Source organism: Nothobranchius furzeri, chromosome 1 (genome assembly GCF_043380555.1).
Source record: "Nothobranchius furzeri strain GRZ-AD chromosome 1, NfurGRZ-RIMD1, whole genome shotgun sequence".
Lineage (NCBI taxonomy): Eukaryota > Metazoa > Chordata > Actinopteri > Cyprinodontiformes > Nothobranchiidae > Nothobranchius > Nothobranchius furzeri.
Window position 1 is genome coordinate 92,872,550 of NC_091741.1, and position 23,534 is coordinate 92,896,083.

Here is a 23,534-nt window from a genome sequence, read left to right on the forward strand (position 1 = left end):
AAACAAACTGTACTGATTTTGGTTCTAAAGATGAACAGTATCCACCTCGATGCTCAAATCGGGTCACGGGTCCTCTGAGTCAAATGGTCTAAAACATGTCTGCACCTCCAGTAGTGACATCTAGCTAGCGGGGTTGGAGTTCGGTTGAACTACTCCGGTAATCCAATATCCGTTCTTGTTGCCATAACCCAGAGAAAAAACAAATCTGACCGACTAGCAGAGGCTTCAGAAGCTACATCTGACTGCTGACACATTGTTCTCTGCTGTAACGCTACCGCAGAAACACCGGAGTCGGAGGTTGTTTCTATAGCTGTTTCAGCAGATTTCCTTGTGAAACATCACCAGCTGCCCAGGGCTCAGACCGGACATTATTGTTTGTTTTCCTGCACCAGTAAAAAACATCAGATTTACTTAAAATCCCAGCTGGGAAAATCCAAAAACATTTTTCACCTGAGGTTTTAATAATTTTTTTGCCTCTGGCCAATATCTTTAAAGTAGTTGTACAGTTATGGTAACATGATTAATGACCTGTATTTGCATAGTGCCTTCTTAGGGTTCTACAACACCCCAAAATGCCTCACAATACAATCAATCGTTCACCCATTCACACACACATTCCCACTGGTGGGGATGGGCTACACCATAGCCACAGCAACCACCATAAGCAGGCAAGGTGGGTTGTGTTTTACCCAAAGACACAACAGCAGCATTCTCTGGTCAGAGCGGGATCGAACCTGCAACCTTCACTTACTGGACAACTTGCTCTACCTCTTGATCTACTGCTGTCCCATTGTTTATGATATTGTCCAGTTGATCAATAAAAATACTTCCATTACTTCCAGATTCCATTAAAAGAGCGCTTACAATGTGAAATAGAGAGATCAGATAAAGGAGGAACAATAGAGGCCCCAACATAGAACTTAGTGTGACACCATGGGTGAGGAAGGAGGACCAAAATTTAGAGACAGCCACAGAGAAGGAACACTCAGATAGACAAGAGGAAAACCACTCCAGAGCTGTTCCTGAGAGGCCTACCCAGTTTTTTTAGCTAATCAAGTAGAAAGTAATGGTCAAAGGTGTCCAAAGCTAAAGCCAGGTCCATCAGAACCAGAACAGAACGTTTCCCTGCATCACTGCAATGTTTTAAAAGTGATAAAAACTGATGGTGTTAACACAACTGTGTAACATCCTAAAGGTTTAAAATGTTGCATTTCATTTGCAAAATCATACAACATCTTTTACATAAATTATTAAAAATGTATCTTTTAATATGCACTTTAGATGGTTTCATTGATTTTTAAAATCAACATGGCTTTTATCTGATTTTTGCAAATAAACTCTTCGTATGATGTGCAGTGGGGGTGTTCGGTAAACATTCAAACACAAAGCCTTTTTGGTTGAGTGCTTTATGACAATAATATGTCTAGGTTTGCTCTCAGAAAATTTAAAGTGAAAAATGATGATCTTATCAAAATAGAAATTCTACATTTTGTGGGTAGTTTGTTTAATAGTCCAACCCAGAGTTATTCAGTGCTTGTTCTCAAGAGCCTGTGACTGTATGTTTTCTATGCCTATTTTTAAACAACAGACCTGGTTTGAAACAATAGGTGATAAAGAGGCTCCTTTAAAATTTGCAAACTTATTTATATGGTGAACAAATACATTTATCTTGTGTATTAGAAGAGTTAAACAACAAAAAATGCAGGGCAGTAGTCCTACAGAATAATAATTCAATAGATCAGTAAAATTGAATTAAATGTTTACAAAAACATAACGATGACTAAACGTGTCAAATTGCATGCATTTTCATTTGTAAAGAAAGCCATATAAGGATGATGCTTACAAATTGTGTTGACATTGTATAAGTGAAGATAGGTGAATGCTGAAGAAGAGAAAAATGATAAAAGTGATGAAGCTTGACTCTGAACATTTAAATAAAACAAAGATGTGGTCTAACCTCCAAAGGAGAGTCAGGCTCATCCAGGATGCTCTTCTCACCCTGCATCCTCTGCATGGTTCCTGTAGAACTGGGGTCCATTACCAACACGTTCTGACTAGCAGCTCTGCCGAACATACAGTCACTCTTTCTGGAGTCAGTGGTCCTGCACACCTCGTAGTTGTACACGTGTTGGAGAGTTCCTGTCCCCAGCGTGTCTGAGTAACGTGGTGGATAATATGGAATGACAGGGAGGCTGGAGTGATACAGGATGCGAGACTGTCTCCATCTGTAGATTTTCACTGAGATGATAACCACCAAACAGGTGATGAAGAGGAAGGAAACTACAGCCAGAGCCAAGACTAAGTAAAAAGTCAGGTTGTCGTTGTACTCCTTGTCGTGTGTAGAGTCAGTGAACTCCGACAGCACTTCAGGGAAGCTGTCCGCCACCGCCACGTTAACAATGACTGTAGCTGAACGAGAGGGCTGGCCGTTGTCCTCCACTATAACAGTCAGTCTTTGTTTCACAGCATCTTTATCAGTCACTTGACGGATAGTTCTGATTTCTCCATTCTGTAAGCCCACTTCAAACAGCGCCCTGTCTGTGGCTTTCTGCAGTTTATAGGAGAGCCAGGCGTTCTGTCCAGAGTCCACATCAACAGCCACCACTTTAGTCACCAGATAGCCCACTTCTGCTGAACGAGGCACCATCTCAGCCACCACGGAGCCTCCAGTCTGGACCGGGTACAGGACCTGAGGGGGGTTATCGTTCTGGTCCTGGATCAGTATTTTCACAGTCACGTTGCTGCTGAGAGGAGGAGAGCCTCCATCCTGCGCTTTAACGTGAAACCGGAAGTCTTTGATCTGCTCGTAGTCAAAAGAGCGCACTGCGTGGATGACCCCGCTATCAGCACTAACGGACACATATGAGGAGACAGGGACTCCGTTAACGGAGGAGTCCTCCAGTATGTAAGAAACTCGGGCATTCTGGTTCCAGTCAGCGTCTGTGGCTTTCACTGTGAATATAGAGAGACCTGGTGTGTTGTTTTCTACAATGTAGGCCTCATATGAGCTCATCTCAAAGACAGGCGCGTTGTCGTTCACATCAGAGATCTGTAAGGTGAGAGTGACGCTGCTGGAGAGGGAGGGCACTCCTTCATCAGAGCAGCTCACCGTGATGTTATACTCAGAGGCTCTCTCCCTGTCTAACTCGCTGTCTGTCACAATGGTGTAAAAGTCATTTGAAGATGTTTTTATAATAAATGGAATATTTTCATTTAGTCTGCAGTTGACTCGCCCATTGTTTCCAGAATCTGGATCAAGCACACTGAACAGAACAACAACTGTGTGATAGGGGGAATTTTCTGAAATAGAATCTGATTTTGACATTACACTGATTACAGGTTTGTTATCATTAACATCAATAATGTCAAGTATAATCTTGCTGGAGTCAGAAAGACCTCCACTGTCCTTAGCTTTAATATCTATTTGATAAGACTTAGCTTTTTCAAAATCCACTTCACCAACTAAAATCACTTCACCCTTCATATTCAGTTGAAATATGTCAGATACACTATCAATAGTAGAAGACACTGAGTAAGCTATTTCTTGATTTAATCCTTTATCTGCATCAGAGGCACTCACCTGTGTCAGAGTGGTCCCTTTCTGAGAATTTTCCTTTATGGCTGCTTTGTAAAATGACTGTGTAAAAACAGGAGGGTTGTCATTTGCATCTAGAACAGTAACATAAATCTTTACTGTTCCTGACATCTGAGGTTCTCCTCCATCTACAGCTTTCAACATCAAATATATTTGCTCCTCTTTCTCTCTATCTAAAGGTTTGTGTAAAACCATCTCAACCTTTTTATTCCCATCGGGCTGATTTTCTAATTTTAGCACAAAATTATCTGCAGGTTTTAAACTGTAATTTTTCAAACCATTTCTCCCGATGTCTAAATCCACTGCTCTCTCCAAGACAAATTTTGATCCCACAACTGCAGATTCGCTTATCTCAAAGTGTTGCTCGGTACTTTTAAAGGTGGGGCTGTTATCGTTGATGTCGCTGATCTCAACTGTTATTCGAAAAAGCTCCATTGGGTTTTCCAAGATGATCTGCAAATGTAAAGCACAAGGCGTCGTCTGCCTGCAGAGCGCTTCTCTGTCGATCCTTTCATTAACCAGGAGGACTCCTCTCTCCCTGCTCAGCTCGATGTATTCTGAACTGTCACTGGTAAAAATGCGGGCTTTACCCGATTTTAATCTGTTCACATCTAAACCTAAATCCCGTGCTATGTTTCCCACAACAGAGCCCTTTACCATCTCTTCTGGAATAGAGTAGCTGACGTGACCGACAGCTGGAGCGACAACGAACAGGGTGAAAAACAGTACTTGCCGTTCCATTGTTCTATCCGCGGTTTGCTCCGTTAAATATGGGTGATGGGTTGTTTGCCAAGAAGAAAAAAAATCCCAAGAGTAAACAAACAAAAACAACCTTAATATCCAGCCGCAATGAAAATGATAGTGAACGCTTAAAATGACTCAAAACGGAGTCAGAGAGACTCGAAGCAGCCGAGTGTCCTCTCCTTTCTTTCTCTAAACGTCAATGTGGTAATGGAGTCTGTGCTATAAATGCTGTTCATATCAGCAACAAATTGACCAACAGCGGCCCGTTGAGTTTAAAAAGTAAAACTACAAGAGTTTTAAAAACAAGTGAATTGCTGCTTAATTTAGTTAAACCACAAAGTAATAAACTATTCAAACTAGTGTCCTGAAATGCATCATATAGGCAAGTAAAATGGAGAAAGATGTGCATAAGGTGAAGAAAACAGCACAACTAAAACAGTTGCTTTTTTAAGCGTGGAAAAAAAATGAGAGAGGAAGGACAGATGCAGGAAGGAGAAGCTACGACCTGGGTGTCTCTGTCCAAGGTTCTGATTTTGTTTCCACAATCAGCAATTAAAAAGGCGCAAGTAATAAGATTTCTAAAAATAGCAAATTTAACGAGAAACTGTGAAATGAGGTTTAAATGTGTAAAACACTTTGGAGCAATATCTACAATGTATAATAATAAATTTATGTAAAAAGAGAAACTTTTATGAACGTGAAAAAGATTACCACTATCAATGATATAGAAGTCTCATAACAATAAATAAACACACCAATTCCATGAAAAATAAAAACTTGCACGATTTAGATATGGTAAATATTCTAACCTCCAAAGGAGAGTCAGGCTCATCCAGGATGCTCTTCTCACCCTGCATCCTCTGCATGGTTCCTGTAGAACTGGGGTCCATTACCAACACGTTCTGACTAGCAGCTCTGCCGAACTTACAGTCACTCTTTCTGGAGTCAGTGGTCCTGCACACCTCGTAGTTGTACACATGTTGGAGAGTTCCTGTCCCCAGCGTGTCTGAGTAACGTGGTGGATAATATGGAATGACAGGGAGGCTGGAGTGATACAGGATGCGAGACTGTCTCCATCTGTAGATTTTCACTGAGATGATAACCACCAAACAGGTGATGAAGAGGAAGGAAACTACAGCCAGAGCCAAGACTAAGTAAAAAGTCAGGTTGTCATTGTACTCCTTGTCGTGTGTAGAGTCAGTGAACTCCGACAGCACTTCAGGGAAGCTGTCCGCCACCGCCACGTTAACAATGACTGTAGCTGAACGAGAGGGCTGGCCGTTGTCCTCCACTATAACAGTCAGTCTTTGTTTCACAGCATCTTTATCAGTCACTTGACGGATAGTTCTGATTTCTCCATTCTGTAAGCCCACTTCAAACAGCGCCCTGTCTGTGGCTTTCTGCAGTTTATAGGAGAGCCAGGCGTTCTGTCCAGAGTCCACATCAACAGCCACCACTTTAGTCACCAGATAGCCCACTTCTGCTGAACGAGGCACCATCTCAGCCACCACGGAGCCTCCAGTCTGGACCGGGTACAGGACCTGAGGGGGGTTATCGTTCTGGTCCTGGATCAGTATTTTCACACTCACGTTGCTGCTGAGAGGAGGAGAGCCTCCATCCTGCGCTTTAACGTGAAACCGGAAGTCTTTGATCTGCTCGTAGTCAAAAGAGCGCACTGCGTGGATGACTCCGCTATCAGCACTAACGGACACATATGAGGAGACCGGAGCTCCGTTAACGGAGGAGTCCTCCAGTATGTAAGAAACACGGGCATTCTGGTTCCAGTCAGCGTCTGTGGCTTTCACTGTGAATATAGTGAGACCTGGTGTGTTGTTTTCTACAATGTAGGCCTCATATGAGCTCCTCTCAAAGACAGGCGCGTTGTCGTTCACATCAGAGATCTGTAAGGTGAGAGTGACGCTGCTGGAGAGGGAGGGCACTCCTTCATCAGAGCAGCTCACCGTGATGTTATACTCAGAGGCTCTCTCCCTGTCTAACTCGCTGTCTGTCACTAAACTGTAGAAATTATTTGAGGAGGATTTTAACATGAACGGTATATTTTCGGTTACGTAACAAATAACTTTTCCATTTTCTCCCGCGTCTTTGTCATCAATATTTATCATTGTAACAACTGTATTTACGTCAGCATTCTCAGATATCACGTTTGATTTAGACATTATGTTAATTTCAGGTTTATTATCATTAATGTCTTGAACTTCCACAATTAATTTAGACGAATCTGAAAGTCCTCCGTCATCACTGGCAAGCAGACTGATTTTATAATCGCGAGACTTTTCAAAATCAATAGTTCCAACCACAATTATTTCACCATTTTCTCTATTAATCTCGAATACTCCACTGTCTTCATCGTTTTCGTTCTTAATTGAATATGTTATTTTACTGTTGGAGCCTTCATCTGCATCTGATGCTGTAACTGTAGCAACAACGGTGCCTTTAGGTGAGTTTTCAGTAACTGTAGCTTTGTATGTTTTCTGTGTAAAAACAGGAGCATTATCATTAGCGTCTAAGACTGTAATAACAATCTGCATCGTTCCTGACATCTGCGGCTCTCCTCCATCTACAGCCGTTAACACCAGATTGATCTGCTCCTGCTTCTCTCTGTCTAAAGGCTTCTGTAAAACCATCTCTACGTTTTTGTTTCCATCAGCGCTGTTGTGTAGCTTCAGAGCAAAATGATCTGATGGTTTCAAATCATATCCGTGAACACTATTCATTCCTACATCCAGGTCCACAGCTTTGTCTAAAACAAATCGTGACCCAATTACCGCTGACTCACTGATTTTAAAAACAATCTCGTTTTTTTTAAATGTTGGTGCGTTATCATTAACATCTGTAATCTGGACTGTAACCGTGTAAAACTCCATAGGATTTTCCAATATAATCTGGAAATGTAACGCGCAGGGCGTCGTCTGTTTGCAGAGCGCCTCTCTGTCGATCCTTTCTTTAACAAGCAGGACTCCTCTCTCTCTGCCCAGCGCCACGTATTCTCCACTGTCTCGGGTATAAATCTGAGCTTTACCCGAGACAAAACGTTTAGTATCCAAACCTAAATCATGAGCTATGTCTCCAACTATAGATCCCTTTGGTTTTTCTTCAGGAATAGTGTAACTGACCTGTCCGATTACAGAACCAAGCGAGAGGAGAAAGACGAACAACGTCACTTGCCTCATTGTTCTATCCGATGTTTCATCCATGAATTTCAGCCTTTTAATATTCCATAAAACGAAAAATAAATCCACCTATAATAGCTTTATGTCCTGACGTTTCCACAGAAAAATGAGAAGTGCAAATTTCCACGTCACGTTCCCCCAAAAAACATATTTCCCCAGCGAGCCTTTTTACTCCATCGAGGTCTTTCTTTATTATGCCGATGTTATGGAGGATGTGCTGATGCCCAGCCACTGTCTGTTTCCACACTCTGGTCAACAGCGGCCCTAAGAGTTCATATATAAAAACTGCACCATCATACCAGGAATTAAACTTTTACACGAGCTTTTGTGATGTTTTAAAATGTGTTTTAGGTTCTTTAGATGTGTAAAAACAAAAACTAAAATAAATAATCTGCATTTAGGGCTGCATACATATTAGTACACATGTTTAGGTTAACTTCAATAATTTATTTTGAAAATTGCATTTTTATGATTAAATAAATTGTCCCAAAGTTTACGTAAAACACACAAAAACCCTAAATGATATAGGTATAATTATAATTGAAGACAAATTACCTTTCATTAGATAAGAAGCAAAATAAATAAGCTTTTTTCCTCATAAATTAAGCTTAACAATCCAATTAAATTGAACCGCAAATAAACGTTAGGCCCAAGATGAGGAAGTGTCGCTGTACATGGTGCTCAGACATTGTGAAAAGGGCAGTTAGAATTTATAGTTTTGTTACAAACTAATGCTCTTAAAGTTTAAAAAGTTCCAAACTTTAACAAATGACGTAATCATGAAAAAATAACCGAGGGATTCTGAAGAAAAACAGTCAGTTAAGCCATTTAAAATCTGAATAAACAAATAAACATTAGTTTTAAAAATGTTAGTCAAGACTTTGATCGTTTAGGAGACGAAAATGATTTCTGTGGGTTTAAGTTAATTCTAAAACGGTGTGCACAAAAGAGGGAGGTGGACACCAGAATCAAAATGATTGAAAATGACAGAAATAAATTAACAAACAGATAGGTTTGATACTTTAGAAAAACAAATACATATGATAAAAATGCGATCTCTCAAGAATCGTCACCAGACGCAAACCTGAAGCGAAAAAAAAAACAGGTGCAATCATCTGGAAAGCAGGAATAAAATGTAAATAAGAATCTCAAATGGTACACAAAATAAATATATCACTGCCACTAGCAGATTCCAAAAAACTCTCTGAAAAAGGCTCCAAGGAAACAATTTTTCAAAATTAGGGTTAACAATGTGTGTGTCTGTCCGAGTTTGATGGTTTGTGAACAGAGGGCAACAGCAAAAAAAAAAAAAAAAAAAAAAAGGTATACTGTAGTTGAGAAGCGATGAAAAAACTAAATATGCAAATATGGGTAAATGAATCCAAAAAACTAACCTCTAAAGGAGAGTCAGGCTCATCCAGGATGCTCTTCTCACCCTGCATCCTCTGCATGGTTCCTGTAGAACTGGGGTCCATTACCAACACGTTCTGACTAGCAGCTCTGCCGAACTTACAGTCACTCTTTCTGGAGTCAGTGGTCCTGCACACCTCGTAGTTGTACACATGTTGGAGAGTTCCTGTCCCCAGCGTGTCTGAGTAACGTGGTGGATAATATGGAATGACAGGGAGGCTGGAGTGATACAGGATGCGAGACTGTCTCCATCTGTAGATTTTCACTGAGATGATAACCACCAAACAGGTGATGAAGAGGAAGGAAACTATAGCCAGAGCCAAGACTAAGTAAAAAGTCAGGTTGTCATTGTACTCCTTGTCGTGTGTAGAGTCAGTGAACTCCGACAGCACTTCAGGGAAGCTGTCCGCCACCGCCACGTTAACAATGACTGTAGCTGAACGAGAGGGCTGGCCGTTGTCCTCCACTATAACAGTCAGTCTTTGTTTCACAGCATCTTTATCAGTCACTTGACGGATAGTTCTGATTTCTCCATTCTGTAAGCCCACTTCAAACAGCGCCCTGTCTGTGGCTTTCTGCAGTTTATAGGAGAGCCAGGCGTTCTGTCCAGAGTCCACATCAACAGCCACCACTTTAGTCACCAGATAGCCCACTTCTGCTGAACGAGGCACCATCTCAGCCACCACGGAGCCTCCAGTCTGGACCGGGTACAGGACCTGAGGGGGGTTATCGTTCTGGTCCTGGATCAGTATTTTCACACTCACGTTGCTGCTGAGAGGAGGAGAGCCTCCATCCTGCGCTTTAACGTGAAACCGGAAGTCTTTGATCTGCTCGTAGTCAAAAGAGCGCACTGCGTGGATGACTCCGCTATCAGCACTAACGGACACATATGAGGAGACCGGAACTCCGTTAACGGAGGAGTCCTCCAGTATGTAAGAAACACGGGCATTCTGGTTCCAGTCAGCGTCTGTGGCTTTCACTGTGAATATAGAGAGACCTGGTGTGTTGTTTTCTACAATGTAGGCCTCATATGAGCTCCTCTCAAAGACAGGCGCGTTGTCGTTCACATCAGAGATCTGTAAGGTGAGAGTGACGCTGCTGGAGAGGGAGAGCACTCCTTCATCAGAGCAGCTCACCGTGATGTTATACTCAGAGGCTCTCTCCCTGTCTAACTCGCTGTCTGTCACTAAACTGTAGAAATTATTTGTGGAGGATTTTAGCGAAAATTCTATTTTCTCGAGAATAAAGCAATTAACTTTTCCGTTTTCTCCCGTGTCCTTGTCTTCAACATGGATCATTGTAACAACTGTATTTAGTTTAGCATCTTCTGAAATTACATTTGTCTTAGACATTATGCTAATTTCAGGCTTGTTGTCATTTACATCTTGTACATCTACAGATAATTTACAAGAATCCGTCAGGCCTCCATCATCACTTGCTCGCAAATTAATTTGAAAATTTTGTGACTCTTCAAAGTTAATATTTCCAATCAAAGATATTTCACCATTTTCTCTGTTAACGATGAATATTTTTCTCACATCATCTAAAGTGTTTGTAATCGAGTATGTTATTTTACTGTTGGAGCCTTCATCTGCATCTGATGCTGTAACTGTAGCAACAACGGTGCCTTTAGGTGAGTTTTCAGTAACTGTAGCTTTGTATGTTTTCTGTGTAAAAACAGGAGCATTATCATTAACGTCTAAGACTGTAATAACAATCTGCATCGTTCCTGACATCTGCGGCTCTCCTCCATCTACAGCCGTTAACACCAGATTGATCTGCTCCTGCTTCTCTCTGTCTAAAGGCTTCTGTAAAACCATCTCTACGTTTTTGTTTCCATCAGCGCTGTTGTGGAGCTTCAGAGCAAAATGGTCTGATGGGTTTAAATCGTACTTCTGGAGATCGTTTGTCCCCACATCCAGATCAACAGCCCTCTCCAGCACAAATTTGGACCCGGAAACCGCTGATTCGCTAATTTTAAATTCGATCTTCTGTCCCTCAAACGTAGGTGCGTTATCATTAATATCTGTAATCTGGATTGTAACACTATAAAACTCCATCGGATTCTCTAGAATAATCTGAAAATGTAACGCACAGGGCGTCGTCCGTTTGCAGAGCGCCTCTCTGTCGATCCTTTCTTTCACGAGCAGGACTCCTCTCTCTCTACTCAGCCTCACGTACTCGTCACTGTTCGAGGTATAAATCCGAGCCTTACCTGAAATAAAACGCTTCGTTTCTAAACCTAAATCCTTTGCTACGTTTCCCACTAACGATCCTTTAGCCATTTCCTCTGGTATGGTGTAGCTCACTTGCCCGCTTCCCGATCTAAAGAAAAAAAGAGCAAACCACAGCAGCGTCTGTCCTTCCATTGTTAGATCCGTGCGTTTTCTCATCGAGGTAACAGAATGTATGTTTGCCCTTCCGAAAAATTCTGGTTATTCCAATCAAGTGTGAGCATTAATTTTAATATAATCCACAAAATAAATCGAAGAGGGTCACAAATCTTCGTCTGAATTCCAGAAAATAAAATGTTATGTTCTCCTTCTTTGCCTCGTCTTTATGATCTCGATGTAACAAGGGAGGTTCTGCTTAAATCCTTCACACACTCATCCACACACTGGTCAACAGCGGCCCTAAGAGTTCATATATGAAAACTGCAGCAATAACAATCTACATTATTTATTTGTATAAGCTCTTCTTAAACACCTTGTTGAAAATACTAATACTTATATTTAAATACTATTATTGCATGTCTGGAATAAAAAAACACATTTTACAGTGATCTAAGATACATATTGCCAACAACTGTTTTTGTAAATTGGTGAATATTTAACTCAGAAAACATCTCAGCATATTTTTGAAAAGGTAAACGGTGTGTTAAAAAATTTCAAGCCAGATTGGAGGAAGGAGAGTTTTAACCAGAGTTTTATAAATAGCAGCTAAACGAGAAGACAGAAAAAAATGAATAAGAAAACAACACTTAAAAAAGTTAAATAAAATAATAAACAAACAGATCCTGTTAGTTACAACTAGCAAAGAAATGTAGAGTTCATGTCGAGTTTACCAAACTTAACTAAATCAGAAAAACAACCAAGTTCACCAAACACTTTATGGAAGACAAACGTAAGTCAAAACAAATGTTCCCGTACCTTTTTTTTAGATTAGTGAAAAATTATGTCAAGTTTAGTTAGAAATCGCTCATTTGATCTTCTGGAAACCTCACAACAGCAATGCGGGAGAAAGAAATATTAACTATTAAAAACATAATAATATGTGGCTTGTTTGTGGTAAAACTGAAGATTGTCTCAGACCAAAGAACATAACACAGTTTCAGAAAATGAGAGAGCGAAAGAGAAAGAAACATGTCGATTGAAACTTTCAGAACACACATGCTGATGAACTTATAAAATGATAATTTCTCTTTTTTTGTATATATTGCTTTATAAAATTCAAAAATTAAACAATTGATTTAGTTATTATGATTAAAAGGTTAAGCACGCAGTGAAAAGGCGAAGTTTAACCAGACACATAAAGGTTGGTACTACTACTACTACAATGAATGTTGCTGTCCAAGGTCCTGAAAGAACCAACAAGCTGAATGAAAACTGTTTAGGAGCCGACCACAAACAAACAAGCAAACAAGCAATAAACTAACCAAAACTATATATTATAATCATGATAGTTAGGTTGTAGGAATGTAAAATTGAATTTGTTACTCTACTGAAACTTATGTAAAGCTATTCCCTCTAACAGGACGCTTTTGTTTACATACATTTTTTCAAGGAGATGAATTTAGATTCTATCATGAACAGAAAAGAGAAAATAAACTGGCTGAACACCTTATTCAGGGAAGAGAAACTCTTTCAAAATTGACCTCTCTAGGAGAGTCTGATTCATAAAAACTTAACTAATGTACCATTTGAAGTAGAGTTATGCTAATTAAAGAGGTTTTATATATATATACTACAAGTTCAAGGAAGTGATCAACCTGTGTCTGATCACTGGAAACTTGTCTAAAGAAAGCCCAACATTGATTATAAAAAAAATGCTAAATGAATACTTCAGTTTATATGCTAGAGACCTTGTACAGATTTCAGGAAGATTACAGTACTCACTCAAGTTCATCATAACTGCAATGAAAACATAAAATTATTTAAGCACTGGATTCTGTCCTACAAACATGCCAAACAAAATATGTGTAAAATATTATTTAAAGACACCAAACAATTGAATTCAAGTATCTTGTGTTTGTTTTACAGATAGTGTTAATTAAACAACATGTTACTATTATGAATGATAAAGGACTTGTTTCTGTATGGTGCCTTCTAAGGTTCTACAACCCTCCAAGGCAGTTCACAACGATAAGTCATCTACACACTCACACGCTGCTGCTGATGACTTAAAATATAGCCCCAGGTTCCCTGTGGTGCAATGATGGAAGCGAGGCTGCCAAACACTGGCCCAACCAGTTCCTTCAACCACCACCAGCAGGCAAGGTGGGTTGTGTCTTACCCAAGAACACAACCGCAGCATTCTCTGGCAGGAACCGGGATCGATCCGACAAAGGTCTGATGGACAACCCCCTCAACAAATTGAGCGTACTATGCATGAGATATGGATGTCAGTTTGGAAATGACCTAATGATTGTAGCATGTGATTTATATTTTGATTCCAAAGGTTTAAATAAAACAAACCCTCAAAATGGAAGGAAAAAAGCATAGTCGGCTAACCTAATATAAAATATTGTAGGTGGAATGTTTAAAGACAACTAACCTCTAAAGGAGAGTCAGGCTCATCCAGGATGCTCTTCTCACCCTGCATCCTCTGCATGGTTCCTGTAGAACTGGGGTCCATTACCAACACGTTCTGACTAGCAGCTCTGCCGAACTTACAGTCACTCTTTCTGGAGTCAGTGGTCCTGCACACCTCGTAGTTGTACACATGTTGGAGAGTTCCTGTCCCCAGCGTGTCTGAGTAACGTGGTGGATAATATGGAATGACAGGGAGGCTGGAGTGATACAGGATGCGAGACTGTCTCCATCTGTAGATTTTCACTGAGATGATAACCACCAAACAGGTGATGAAGAGGAAGGAAACTACAGCCAGAGCCAAGACTAAGTAAAAAGTCAGGTTGTCGTTGTATTCCTTGTCGTGTGTAGAGTCAGTGAACTCCGACAGCACTTCAGGGAAGCTGTCCGCCACCGCCACGTTAACAATGACTGTAGCTGAACGAGAAGGCTGACCGTTGTCCTCCACTATAACAGTCAGTCTTTGTTTCACAGCATCTTTATCAGTCACTTGACGGATAGTTCTGATTTCTCCATTCTGTAAGCCCACTTCAAACAGCGCCCTGTCTGTGGCTTTCTGCAGTTTATAGGAGAGCCAGGCGTTCTGTCCAGAGTCCACATCAACAGCCACCACTTTAGTCACCAGATAGCCCACTTCTGCTGAACGAGGCACCATCTCAGCCACCACGGAGCCTCCAGTCTGGACCGGATACAGGACCTGAGGGGGGTTATCGTTCTGGTCCTGGATCAGTATTTTCACACTCACGTTGCTGCTGAGAGGAGGAGAGCCTCCATCCTGCGCTTTAACGTGAAACCGGAAGTCTTTGATCTGCTCGTAGTCAAAAGAGCGCACTGCGTGGATGACTCCGCTATCAGCACTAACGGACACATATGAGGAGACCGGAACTCCGTTAACGGAGGAGTCCTCCAGTATGTAAGAAACACGGGCATTCTGGTTCCAGTCAGCGTCTGTGGCTTTCACTGTGAATATAGAGAGACCTGGTGTGTTGTTTTCTACAATGTAGGCCTCATATGAGCTCCTCTCAAAGACAGGCGCGTTGTCGTTCACATCAGAGATCTGTAAGGTGAGAGTGACGCTGCTGGAGAGGGAGGGCACTCCTTCATCAGAGCAGCTCACGGTGATGTTATACTCAGAGGCTCTCTCCCTGTCTAACTCGCTGTCTGTCACTAAACTATAGAAATTATTTGAGGATGATTTTAAGATAAATGGTAAATTTTCTCCAATGAAACATTCCACCTTTCCATTGTTTTCAGAATCTAAGTCCTCTATGTTTATTACTGTAACAACTGTATTGATCTCAACATTCTCCGAGATTATATTTGATTTTGACATTATGCTAATTTCAGGCTTGTTGTCATTAACATCTGTCACTTCAACAATAATTTTACATGAATCTGTCAGCCCTCCATCATCAGTTGCTCCTATATTTACTTGAAAATGTTTATTCCTTTCAAAATCAATGTTTCCAGTTAAAAAAACCTGACCGTTTTCTGGGTTTATTTCAAAACTTTTTCTTACATTTCCTTGTGTGTTAGTGATAGAATATGTTATTTTACTGTTGGAGCCTTCATCTGAATCTGATGCTGTAACTGTAGCAACAACGGTGCCTTTAGGTGAGTTTTCAGTAACTGTAGCTTTGTATGTTTTCTGTGTAAAAACAGGAGCATTATCATTAGCGTCTAAGACTGTAATAACAATCTGCATCGTTCCTGACATCTGCGGCTCTCCTCCATCTACAGCCGTTAACACCAGATTGATCTGCTCCTGCTTCTCTCTGTCTAAAGGCTTCTGTAAAACCATCTCTACGTTTTTGTTTCCATCAGCGCTGTTGTAGAGCTTCAGAGCAAAATGGTCTGATGGTTTTAAATCATACTTTTTTACCCCATTAATTCCAACATCGTCATCCACCGCTCTTTCTAGAACGAATGTTGCCCCAGTTACTGCAGACTCGCTAATTTTGAATTGAATCTCCCCTTTCTCAAAAGTAGGTGGATGATCATTAATATCTGTGATCTGGACTGTGACCATGTAAAATTCAATTGGGTTTTCCAAAATGATCTGGAATTCTAGAGAACAAAGCTCCGTCTCTGCGCACAGCGCCTCTCTGTCGATCTTTTCTTTAACAAGGAGGAGTCCTCTCTCCCGGTTCAGCTCCACGTACTCGTCGCTGCTCCTCGTATGGATCCTTGCTTTGCCTGAAATAAAACGTTTAATATCCAGCCCTAAATCCCGAGCGATATTTCCCAGTAAAGAACCTTTTGGCATTTCCTCTGGAACAGAATAGATGATCTGCGCAAATGCTGCATTGATAAAAAGGAGAGAGAGAAAGGCCAGTACTTGCCGATTCATTGTCTCTTCAAATTTCCTCCGTTCAAAGATTGGCAGTTTATTCCATGAAAACGCAGCGCTTAAGAGTCTAAAGATGAGCTCTCAACTGGCCGACAAAAAATCCGCCCAGTAGAGAAATATCATGGGAAAAACAAACAAACGATAATTTTATTTATTCTCCTCTTGATTTCTCCAAATACTGTCCATCGATGTCCATCGAGCTCCCTTTGTATAATGGCGACGGTGAGAATGTGTTGGCTTCATACACGCACACAACCTTCCAAACTAAAGCCAACAGCGGCCCTACGAGTCCACACCACAATACTGCAGAATGCAGTTCAGAATTTAAACTTGAAGAAATACCAGGGAAGCATGCATATATATATATATATATATATATATATATATATATATATATATATATATATATATATATATATATATATATATATATATATATATATATATATATATATATATATATGAGTTGTTTCTTAAAAGTAGGACGATTGCTGACAAATAATCAATCAATTTTAAGCATGAGATTAACAAACATGATGCAGGTGCAGCGTCATGAAGGGACTGTTTTCTCCCTTCTCCCCAGGTTACCTCAGTTACCATGACGATCAATGAGTATAATAGTTCTATAACACGTCCAAAGAATCCTTTAAAATGACATGACATTTGAACTATTACAATTGAAAAGCCATAGTCCAGCTGTTTATTAAAGAGCAAGTCACCCCCTACCAGAGTCCAACTCCACTCCCACTTCATGTTTGAGAAATGGAACACATGTTGTTGCCTAGCAGACCGAGAGGGCAGAGCTGCTAACAAATACACACACACACACACGCTCACGACAGCATTGTGACATCATAATGTACCAGTTTACATCATAGCATACCTCTTAGCCAATAGCGGTGGCAGATTTAAATTACACTACAGTGCAGAGTTTTTACCTGACAACGGCACAACACTGCCAGTTTTAGGCAGAATATTTAAATTTTAACTAAGATGCATTGAAGTGCCAAATTATTGACGACACGTGTCTGCAGCACGATTAGACACTCGTTTATTTAGTTTATCAGCAAAAAAGTTTATTTGGGGGTGACTTGCTCTTTAAACTATGAATAATTTAGTGTTATTGATTATATATATTACAACAGAGATGCTTTAACTGAGCCTTTTTATTATATTGCAACAAGATGAAAAGACAGGAAAAGTAAAACATTTTTCCAAGAAAATAAAACTACACCTGCAATTCTAAAAAAGAAATAGCAAGATTTTGACTCAAAACAACCAAACGTGTATTTTAAATAATTACACACGAGTCCAGAATTGTTAATATCAATATTTAAAAACAGAAAAGTAAAGTTATAAATATTTGCTAGACAGAGTTTGATTAATATCTGTTGTCAGACTCAAGAAACCCTGGAATAAATGGTAGACATGCATGAAAGCAGTTAGGAAAAGAAAACGAATAAATAAATGAACAAATAAATAAAAGTATAGTTGGCTGAACATGCAATCAATGGACATTCTTCCTAATAATAAAACCAGGTGTGTATGAACGTAAGTTCTCAAATCAAATATGATGTCAATTAAATAGGAAAATTGAGGAATCGAATAAGAACTCTTGACTCTTCCTTCACTGCTTTCACAATGGAACACGGTTGTAGTTAAAGTTAATCTCTTGTGAACCATTTGTAGAACTGCCTGTTCGAGAAATTTGATTAAAAAAAATTACAGGGTTAGTTGAAAATAATGTAAATGTTTAAAGTCCATGTCTCTTCACTTTATTGTTGTTGTCTTAAGGACTAAAGAGGACTAAAGATGAAAAATAGCCTGTCTACATCTGGCATATTTACACAAAGGAACGGTACAGAGTGTTTATGTGCACTGTCCTCTCTAAATAAACCAATAAACACAACTAATTAAAACACATAAAGTCGTTAAGGGTGGTGAGGGCAAAGTGGTTATTTCCCTTGTTTGTTGAAAAAAAAAATCCAAATTTGATGAAAAAGGAGTGAGTAACTGTTGTTTTCAAGTTACACGTTCACTAAAATGTATTGCTATAAAAATGCAAAGCGCTACTGACAAAAATGATAACCAAAAATACTGTATTTGAAAAATATCAAAAGCAAGGTTTTGCAAAAAGGAACATTAAAAAACAGGAATGATTAAACAAGCTTGACTGAAAAATGATTAGAATTTCAATAAATATATTGCCTTTTACATAATTGTCTTTTTCTGAAGAACCTTAGAAAGAAATGGCAGTGTAGAAATAGGTCGATAATTGAATAATACCGAGACAACAAGATCCGGTTTCTTGAGAAGGGGTTTGATGACAGCTCTTTTCAAACTCTTCAGAACTTCCCCTGAGTGCAAACTAGAATTGGTTACACTATGGAGCATATTTTAACAGCTGGCCAAACGTCCTTAACAATAGAAGATGGAAAAATGTCGAGGGCAGAGCCAGATGGTTTCATGCTTCCAACAATTTCATCTAACATAACTAGAGATACAGACTCAAAATAATTCAAAATAGCTGAATCAAAACAGATATCATCAACAGTCAAACAAGATTACTGGGGAATTTGAGCATCGAATAGTTTCAGTTTTACCAATAAAATATGCCAGAAACCTCTCAGCAGCATGTCGTAGAGGCTTCAAGTCCACCAGCAAATTCCATCCACCGAAGAAAAAAAGTGCTCTTAATTTATGTCCATAGTGCTAATAATATCAGATAAAATAGTAGATTAATTCTTTTCTTTACAGCCTTTTGATATGAGCTCCATGCAAACCTCATGTCTTCAAAACAGGCCAGGGACCTGGATTACTTCCAGATCCACTCACATTTCCTGCACTCTCTTCTTGCTGCATGAGTGCGACCATTCAGCCATGGCTTGCACTTACATTTAGGTCTGCAAGATTGATTGGGTGCAATTTGATCTAAAACAAAGACACAAGATGCATTGAGTCTCCAACAGCTCAGTAGTAGATATGTTTTCAAAAACAGCAACATCAGCAGATGAACACAAGTTATGATTAAGAAACTCCGTCAAAAATCGTGTAGCAGTGGAAGAATTTACAATTGTTCTGCTGCTAGACTGGGAACTACTTAATGCAGGTAAGAAAGGAACTAGAACTTCAAACAGAATAGGACAATGATCAGAAAAAACAGCATCTTGAACCAACAAATTAGTCACAGACACATCCCTCGTCATGACAAGATCCAGCAAATGTCCATCAGAATGAGTCGGGCAGCAACAAGTTGATTCAGATCAAAAGAGTCCAAAATATTTAAAAATGCCCTCACAAGCAGTTTATTTGGACAGTAAAGATGAATATTAAAATCACCCATAATATGTCTATCATACCATTGTGATGTAACAAGCCAAAAAAATCAGAATATGCATCCATAAAATCCTTATTGTATCTTGGTGGTCTATAAATCCCTGCACAGAGAAATGGTTTAATCCGACCCAGTTCAAAAAGGCTGAGTTCAAAACTAGAGCAGGGAAAAAAATCTTCTTACAAAAAATGTCGTCCCTAAAAACAACTGCCGTGCCGCTCCCATGGCCCACTAGACAGGGGTTGCTAAAAAATGAGCATCCAGGTGGAACAAGCTCAGAAAACAAACTGGACTCCCCAGCTCACCCCCACATCTCAGTCAGATAGAGAAGAGAACGATTTTGCTCACCAAATAAGTCACTCAACATAAAAGACTTATTGGAAAGTAGTGTTGTCACAGTGTGAAAATTTAACCTCACGGTTATTGTGACCAAAATTATCACGGTTTTCGGTATTATCGCGGTATTTTTTTAAACGCGTTACATTTTCAGACAACTAAATAAAACCCTGTATGTCAGGAAATATTGTCCTCAGTTTGTGCCTAAATTTAGCCTAAAATGTGTTATTATGTAATTATCTTGTTTATTTGTTTACATTTTTTCCCTTTAGTCTTTAAAATACCAATATTTGCCCATAACTTCTTATTTTTTGTCTGTTTGATGTAATCATTTAAAAAATATTAGATCAGATGATACTCAGTACTCAAGTAGCCTTCTAATCAGATACTTTTTTACCCTTACTTGAGTAATAAACCCTATATCAGGAAAATATTGTCCTCGGTTTGTGTCCTTCCAGTGAGCTTTGCAGATGTGGGAAAATGTCATCAGGCAGTAATCATTGTTAAATTCATAATTATTCTCAGAGAGAGATCAACTCTTATCTGCCCCTGGGAGCCCCGTAATGCATAGCGTCATTTCAACATGGCGGAGTCCGCGACACGGTTTATATGCAGGTAGCGGCGCTGCGGCTGCTTTATATAGCGACTCGTTACATTCTCCCTCAACCCAAATCCTCGGATCACACATTTTAGCTAAAACGCTAACGTTAGCTTGCCTTGCGTTGACTGTAGAGTTGTGGGTGATGGTCACGCAGATGTGTCATGAGATTTGAAGCGTTGCTGCCTTTCACAGACACTTTTTCTGCACGTGCTGCAAACAGGATAGCCGCCCGTCTTCTATAAACTGTCTCTCAGCATTCTTCAAATATCCAAAAGATGCCCGTACTTCCGACTTTGTCGTCTTTGAGGGATAAAAAATGTCCTCCTGAGCGCTGCCATCTCCTCCTTTGGCCATTATTTCAGCTTTAGCTTCAAGAAAGTTTTGGTTGTAAACAACAAAGCGCGCATGTGCCGCCGGCAACTTCAGCAGATTATACGGTGGCTGGTAAGGGTCACCGCGCCTACACCGCAGCCACGGTAAACCCACCAAGATAATATAGTTTTTTTTTAAACAAGACGGTTATTATTATTGTCAACTTTTTTTACCGGGGTTTACCGCTACACAGGTTACCGTGACAACCCTATTGGAAAGGGACCTGGCATTGAAGCGAACTTTATGGAAGTACACTGAAATAAATGATTTTTTGGCCCTGTAATTATTATTTCAACTATCTATATAAATTCTACTAAACAACGTGAATTCACTATTTTTCATGTAGGCTAGTGCATTACTTGGCAATTGTTTGTAATTATGTTTCCTCAGTTTTGTATGTAAATGTAATCCTTCAATCCAAGTAATATTCACTTAATCAGTTCGTTGGCTTAATCAGTTGATATTTCTAAGTAAAATGTAATAGAGAGACTTAACTTAATCCGACAACCTTCTGTATTAAGAGCATGATGTCAGAGCCCCTCCCCACATTTCAGAGGCCTTTGTCAGACAGGTGCTGTTCGCCCACGAGCCACATTTCATACATGTTGGCGGACTTCATTGAGTGAGACGTGAAAGAACTTGCACATTGGAACCAATATGGTAAGTTTTAAGTGAAACAAACTTTGTGCGTCCTCGTTGGCTCACTTAAGTTAGTCCTAAAGCAGCTGTGGTAGCAAATGGTACTTTTTCCTGCTAGCTAGCTAAGTTAACAGCTAACTAGCTTTGCTGACACGTGACCTTTTCACCTGGAAAGGCCCCATTAATTAAAGTTCACGTTTTATCAAAGCTAGATGTGGTAAAGATTATACTTGCTGGACCGAGTGACTTAAATAATTATAAACACATTTTACAGAAAAAGTTGCGCGCTGCCGGTGCACTGTTGTCTCTTAACTTTGCCCTCCCGTTACATGCCACTTAAGTTACCTTCCACACTGGGAGAAGATCTGGTCAACCATAATGAGTGCTTTCCGGTTGACAGCTCCAGCCTGATAAACTGGCAGCAGCCAGATCTCTATGTGTAGCCCCGTGTCGAGTCTACACATTTAGATCTGGAATCTCTGCAGCAGAAACCATCTGAAAGAGGGAGGGTTCTCTGGTAGAATATATTGAACTGATTGGAGGATGAGCAAGGCAGTGCCTGGCTGGCTGCTGCCAAGTTAGGACGCTTGATACGATTGTCAAAACTAACTCCCACCCTACAGCACAGTGCTGACACACGATTGGTAGGTCTATTTTTGGTCAGAGGTCAGATGGTTTGAATTGGAGCTGTACAAGATGAACTCTCCTGAGTTTGGAAAACTCCAAATCTCACGAGAATTCATCTTGCAGCGCAATGTTACCAGCCTGAAAGGCTGGAGTGCTCTGCGCCTCTGTGCCCTGACCAGGGTAGTCACTGTGGCTGCGCTCGTTGTGGTTGTAGGTGTTGATTCCTGTCGGTCTTGATAGCCCCATAAACAGTTTTTCTGTGGGGTCTCAGGGTCAGACTCTGTGAAGCATGTTGTGTAACTTGACATTAAAAAAGTGCCATGTGAATATTATTTGATTTGAGTATACCTCTTTTTTATTTTAACATTTTTCTTTGTTAACTGTTTCTTATATTTGGAAGCTGTTAATGGTTATTTCTAATTGTGGCTTATTTTTTTTTCTCAGGGTATCAGCCAAGAAGCGGCGAAAGAGGACAGCAAAAATCACTTGATGAAGGTTGCTGTTATCCATGCCAGTGTGGCACAGGAACACCAAGATCCTGTGTTCATGTCTGTCACTGAGGGGACCGAGGTTTTGGAGACTGCGAAAGTGTGACAGACGCTTGCCTCCTCCTCATGGGAGTCATCTATGCTGTCAGTTTAAGTTATCCACTGAAACTGAAATATACGTTTTAAGTGTTTCAGAAGCTGTTCCTTGAGCTTGACGTATTGAAAATGTCTGCAAAAGTCCATCTCTGCACAAGAAACATTTACAGTGAGCGGTCAAGTGCCACTTGTGCTTTTGTCCAGCACAAACAATTTTTCATTTTGTGTCAGTTATCTGACAGTTATTTAAAGTGTAGCTTTTTATTCATTTAAACTGCTCTAATATTGAGGTTTATATCAATCTCTACTACCTTCATACAATATTTCACATATTGGTCACTGCACTGTTTTGAACTTTAAGAAGTTTGATGGCCATGCATGTGCAATGTTATATAGATATTAAAACATCTAAACTTTCTAATGTTAAATAAAAATGTCTTTCAAGTATCCAGTGTGTGCAAATTTTTATTTTGGGTAAATATTTATTTAATAGATTATTATTTTACTAGTTACTTCAATTTATATTAACAAAAACATTATTAATAAATATTACTTTATAATTTGATAGAATATAACAAAGAAAAGTGGAGTAAAAAACACAAAGAAACATCAGCAACTTTCACTAAAGTGAGTAAAAAGTACAAGCTATATGTAAGTATTGCCTGTAAAATTTACTTGGGTCTTTTTCATAACAAATAATTGGTTCTAGAAAGTATATATTACTTAAAAATAGCCTGAGCAAAAATTACAAGCACTTCATGTGTGTAAATACTGTCCTAGCTTTTTTAAGTAAATGCCGCTCCAAATTCATTTCAGTGTAGCATCGGAGCTATCCTTAATCCCAAGAATCTGCTCCACAAGCCGTAGATTTGAGTGCCGATACCATGCTGAAAAATCCGGGAGCAGCACGGAAGAGACGATTGGGATAAATCCAACACTCGAC

At 39.8% G+C, this 23,534-nt stretch overlaps 5 protein-coding genes across 18 annotated transcripts in view; all 5 read right to left on the reverse strand.

Moving 5' to 3' along the window:
* Positions 1 to 23,534, reverse strand: part of LOC107376386 (protocadherin gamma-C5) — a 344,488-nt gene that overhangs the window by 98,167 nt on the left and 222,787 nt on the right. The gene's annotated exons all lie outside the window — the stretch shown is intronic.
* LOC107396882 (protocadherin beta-16) lies at positions 1,931 to 4,336 on the reverse strand. Its single transcript, XM_015976726.3, has one exon. It carries the CDS (start codon positions 4,334 to 4,336, stop codon positions 1,931 to 1,933), a length of 2,406 nt encoding a protein of 801 aa, XP_015832212.3.
* On the reverse strand, positions 5,056 to 8,049 carry LOC107396881 (protocadherin beta-16-like). Its single transcript, XM_015976725.3, has one exon. The coding sequence runs from the start codon at positions 7,552 to 7,554 to the stop codon at positions 5,056 to 5,058; it is 2,499 nt and encodes an 832-aa protein (XP_015832211.3). The 5' UTR covers positions 7,555 to 8,049.
* LOC107396879 (protocadherin beta-16) lies at positions 8,191 to 11,333 on the reverse strand. The gene has a single exon (XM_015976724.3). It carries the CDS (start codon positions 11,331 to 11,333, stop codon positions 8,775 to 8,777), a length of 2,559 nt encoding a protein of 852 aa, XP_015832210.3. The 3' UTR covers positions 8,191 to 8,774.
* Positions 13,699 to 16,359, reverse strand: LOC129154314 (protocadherin beta-16-like). Its single transcript, XM_054734112.2, has one exon. The coding sequence runs from the start codon at positions 16,096 to 16,098 to the stop codon at positions 13,699 to 13,701; it is 2,400 nt and encodes a 799-aa protein (XP_054590087.2). The 5' UTR covers positions 16,099 to 16,359.

Bases quoted from the DNA above. Each gene is read 5' to 3' on its own strand.
- LOC107396882 (XM_015976726.3), bottom strand. From the start codon at position 4,336: ATGGAACGGCAAGTACTGTTTTTCACCCTGTTCGTTGTCGCTCCAGCT.
- LOC107396881 (XM_015976725.3), bottom strand. From the start codon at position 7,554: ATGGATGAAACATCGGATAGAACAATGAGGCAAGTGACGTTGTTCGTC.
- LOC129154314 (XM_054734112.2), bottom strand. From the start codon at position 16,098: ATGAATCGGCAAGTACTGGCCTTTCTCTCTCTCCTTTTTATCAATGCA.
- LOC107396879 (XM_015976724.3), bottom strand. From the start codon at position 11,333: ATGAGAAAACGCACGGATCTAACAATGGAAGGACAGACGCTGCTGTGG.